General features: G+C 32.2%; 1 protein-coding gene across 1 annotated transcript in view; it reads left to right on the forward strand.

The window, feature by feature from the left end:
- The first annotated feature begins 2,256 nt into the window (after positions 1-2,256).
- The window catches only part of LOC118738048 (farnesol dehydrogenase), a 31,793-nt gene continuing 29,702 nt past the window's right edge, over positions 2,257-4,347 (forward strand). Inside the window, exons 1-3 of the mRNA XM_036468945.1 lie at positions 2,257-2,606; positions 2,972-3,137; positions 3,199-3,325. Coding sequence (XP_036324838.1) covers positions 2,466-2,606; positions 2,972-3,137; positions 3,199-3,325 — 434 coding nt within the window. The 5' untranslated portion in view covers positions 2,257-2,465. The remainder of the gene's footprint in view (positions 2,607-2,971; positions 3,138-3,198; positions 3,326-4,347) is intronic.

Genomic DNA, 4,347 nt, shown 5'->3' on the forward strand with positions numbered 1-4,347 from the left:
TTTTTCTTTCCTTATATAATTTAAATTTTTTATAAAAATATAGTTAGTTCTATAACAAAAGACATGTGAGTTGAAGTCTAAAACTTTCTATAATATTTATGAAATCGAGAAAATTAAAAAAAAAAATGTGTAGCCCATTCAGTTTTAGTAGAAGACGAGCTTGAGTCAGAATCTGTTTGCATATTTCAGGCTACGAATTTAAAACTTATTTAGATGGTGTGCTTATTAAATACAACATTCACATTAAAATGTTGACCAAAAGGTATATTACCGAATTATCGCTAAACGAATTTTCGAGTACGAATGAAATTTAATAGTGTTAAATGAGTATATGCAAGTAAAATTACAGGTAGTCGAACATCAAAAATCAAAGTAAAGCTACATATATCATATCCAAGTGTCGGTAGTTTGCACCTTTTCCAAATTTTTAGAACTTACATTGCACCATAGCAGTAGTCATCTTAAGTTTGAAATACTGACAGCCGATTTCTCAGTCGATGTTTAATTATAATCAAAAGATTATCTCTTATTGTCATCGTCCCAGTGTACTTAATATATGATTAACTCACCACCACCTTTCATAAGATTTATTAATGGCGAAACCAGCTTTTCCTGCAAATGCTTTAAAACCTGCGAAATCATAGGAAACGAAACAATTGCAAGCTGACACCTTTTTAATAATGGTTTAAATTTAATAAATGCTTTCAATCTGCTCACACGTATGAGTTGTCAAAAACCATTGCTTTGAACATGTAAACCTCAAGTAAATGTCAATAACACCAATTTCCAAAAGTATTTATTAAATGTAAAAATCAGTACAAAATCAGTACAAACTCAAAAAATCAGTAGATTTTGCGCACTGATTTCGGGCTCTTAAAAATCAGCACATGTACTGATTGAATCAGCGCATCTGGCCACCCTAGCACAGGCCCTTATCAACACTTTATATATCCGAATTGTGGATTTCCAATTAATATTAGAGCCATTTCAATAATATTAGAGTGGACTCTCTGCCAATGTACACATTCGCATCAGCAAAACATTCGTATCATTTGATGCGAAACAGAATGTGTAAAATGATACGAATCATTCGCATAACGAATGCGAATGCAAATATTCCCAACATCCCTGGTACAGACATATTTGTAATTTGATATCATTATTTTTTAATCTGAAAATCGCATTACATTTATGTACATGTACACTCATTCGTACAAACATAAGTACATATGTATGTATCAGGGAAGCCAACTCGTGGGGAATTCCTCGATTTGCGGGGAATTTCAGTTTGCGTGGGGAATCGGGAAATGGACCGTTTTTTTGTGGGGAATTTAAGACGCTGTGTCATAAGCAGCTATGTACCTATTATTTTAGTTTTTTGTTACTTTTAAATTTAATTTTATAAGTTCATCCTTTAACAAAAACCGTATAAATCTAAGTTACAAACTATGTGCAATATTTAAAAAAAAAAAACAAATCCACGAACTTTCGTTAAAATTTCGAGCTTTATAACTTGATTTTTTAGAAAGATTTTGAGTATGCAGTTTTGTAGCATTTGGTTTCATATAACGTATAAACACAATTTATTTTTATATAGTAGAAAACCGCTACACCCACGGTAAAAAATTTCTAAAACCAAAATTTTTAGCCACTTGAAACTTGCACTTCTACACACTAGAATTGTGTGGGCTACAAAACTCCACACTCAACATCTTTCTCGAATCTAAATCTAATCATCTAAAGCTCGAAATTTTTACGAAAGTTCGTTGAATTTGTTTGTTAAATATTGCACAAAGTTTGAAACTTAGATTTATACGGTTTTTGGTTAAGGGTGAACTATACTTTTATAAAAAAATTACTCAAATTAAATAACAAAACGAAAAAATAATAATAGTGGTGAAAACTTGTCAAAATTTGGTGCGATTAAAATTTTTTCAACCACTGTATGTATGTTAATATTATATGTACATATTTTATTCTTTATTTGTTAACTAAATTTATAAATCCTTGGTTTGGTTTATGAATACATAGATAAATTACATTTAAAAATAAAATAAACAGAAAGACCAGTAATATATCAAAATACATATTTTTTCGTAAATAAGGACATATATATGGGTGGGGAATTTTACGAAATTTCGGACAAAATCGGGGAATTTCATTATCGAAATCGGGGAACTCTCAAAAAAGTGTTGGCTACCCTGATATATATGTACAAGTAAGTCTCAAATATTGGCATCAATTTAAGGGCCCAGCAGAACACATCTGCAGTTGGCACAATGAAGCATTCCACCACTCCACGCTGAGGTCTGATTAGATGCAATGTTTGCATTGCCTAGGCTGGGACCTAATTTGTTATGTCAAAGCAATCAGTCACGGATCAGCGTTGAATGCGAACGAAAGCTTTATTTGTTGATGCTTCTTGAATAAAGTGAATCACAGTGATTTTTTATCCGAGTTTAAATATGTCCAAAACAGGAGAAAATGTGCAACAAGTGGCTCTGATTACAGGCGCCTCTGCTGGCATTGGAGCACAAATTGCAGTGATGCTCGCTAATAAAGGAATAAGCGTTATAGGCTTGGCGCGACGAGCGGAATTAATTAAAGTACGCGTACATTAGTTGATTGGATAAAACTTCTGAAAAATATTTATGCGATTTAACTCCTTTATAGTGCAAATGTTTCTTTTTTTGGCGAATAAATTTAAAGTATATATTTTTTGCAAAAGTGGTTACAATTTGTTAAAAAAAAAAAGATTATTTAATTATCATTCCGAAACTCACAAGAACAGCACTGTCATTTAAAAGGTGCTGAACACACATTTGCCGCCTTCCAAAGATATTGAAAAAGAAGCTATCAGACGTAATTTGTTTGATGATTTCATATTTGCATACATGAATACTTAAATACATACATAGGAAGCATATTTTTAACCTTTTTATTTAACATGTATGTTATTTGCTTTTCATAGGATTTGAACAAACAAGTAACAGGGCATGGCAAAATCCATCCTCACCACTGCGATCTAAGTAGCGAAGAATGCATCTTATCTGCTTTTGAATATGTCCGCGATACTTTTCCGCCGATTACAATACTCGTATGCAACGCTGGCATACTTAAGGCGAATTTTATTGCAGGTAGTAGTACTTTGAATTTCCATTAAATAATTTCTCCTTTTCTTCTTTCTGGTCTTAAAAGAATCTACTGGCAAGGAAATCAAGGAATTATTCGATCTTAATGTGGTGTCCACATCCATTTGTTTACGTGAAGGTCTGAAGTCAATGCGTGCCAATAAAACAAAAGGTCATCTCATTGTTATGAACAGGTGAGATTTTCACAATTCATACACTAAAGTAGCTGTTAGACGTTACAAATGCAAGTACTTTTGAAAAGTAATTGCAGGAGCAGTAACACCTTGCATCTAAAATGAGTTTCTAAAGCGGTTTGCAATTTCCGAGAAGCGATTTTCAATTTCCGAGAAGCAAAAATTCGGAAACTACTTTCTTTCTGTTTACCAGCTGTTCGGGCGGGGTGGATTGGGGGCCGGGAATTCCTGTTGAATTCCGCGGCAAACGATGGTCGAGGTGGTGCGAGATATACACAATGCCTAGAAAAAAAAATTCAAAAACAATTTAATCCGAACAAGTTATCTGAATTTTAGTCAGTATGACGGGTGTGACGAGTACGCAAACCAAATTAACTACTACTTACTTGCATCAGAGTTTTTCTGTTAATTATGTATTCTGCTTATGCTTTTAAATAGTTCGCTATATAGTTAAATAAACATTCTCAACATTTACGCCTAAGTTGCTTACCTCTATTGGAAATAATAGATTATATGTACGGTGACCATATTAACCAACGTAAAATAAAGGACATTTTTTTCAAAACGATTTGGGAATACTTACATACATACAACTTGTAATACATATCGTAATTTAAATCGAATATTTATCAGTTAATTATATTATTTAATTGTACAAGTCCTTCTGCTGTAGCGAAAAATGAAGCCAAATACTTTTCAAGGACTTCGCAATCCCTTGCTACCAAAATGCGCTTATCATAATTCATACTGCGAGACGAAGCCAGCATACAGTGGTTCAAAATTGGAATTTAATGTTCATAATGCACCGGAGCCTTAATTTTACAACCACTTTTTACTAAAAAGCAAAAAAAAATATTTTGGTGAACATTTTTTATAACATTTCAAATTTTTTTATCAAAACTGCTACTTTTTCTACATTTTGCACAAAAAAAAAATTAATATAAACAAATAAAAATTCAGAAATCAGGCTCAACTGGTCCATTTCAAATATTGTAAGCTTTCATAAAAAAATTAAAATTAAT

The sequence above is a fragment of the Rhagoletis pomonella genome, unplaced genomic scaffold (assembly GCF_013731165.1).
Source record: "Rhagoletis pomonella isolate Grant_MI unplaced genomic scaffold, Rhpom_1.0 Rhpom_scaffold_00004, whole genome shotgun sequence".
NCBI classification, from domain to species: domain Eukaryota; kingdom Metazoa; phylum Arthropoda; class Insecta; order Diptera; family Tephritidae; genus Rhagoletis; species Rhagoletis pomonella.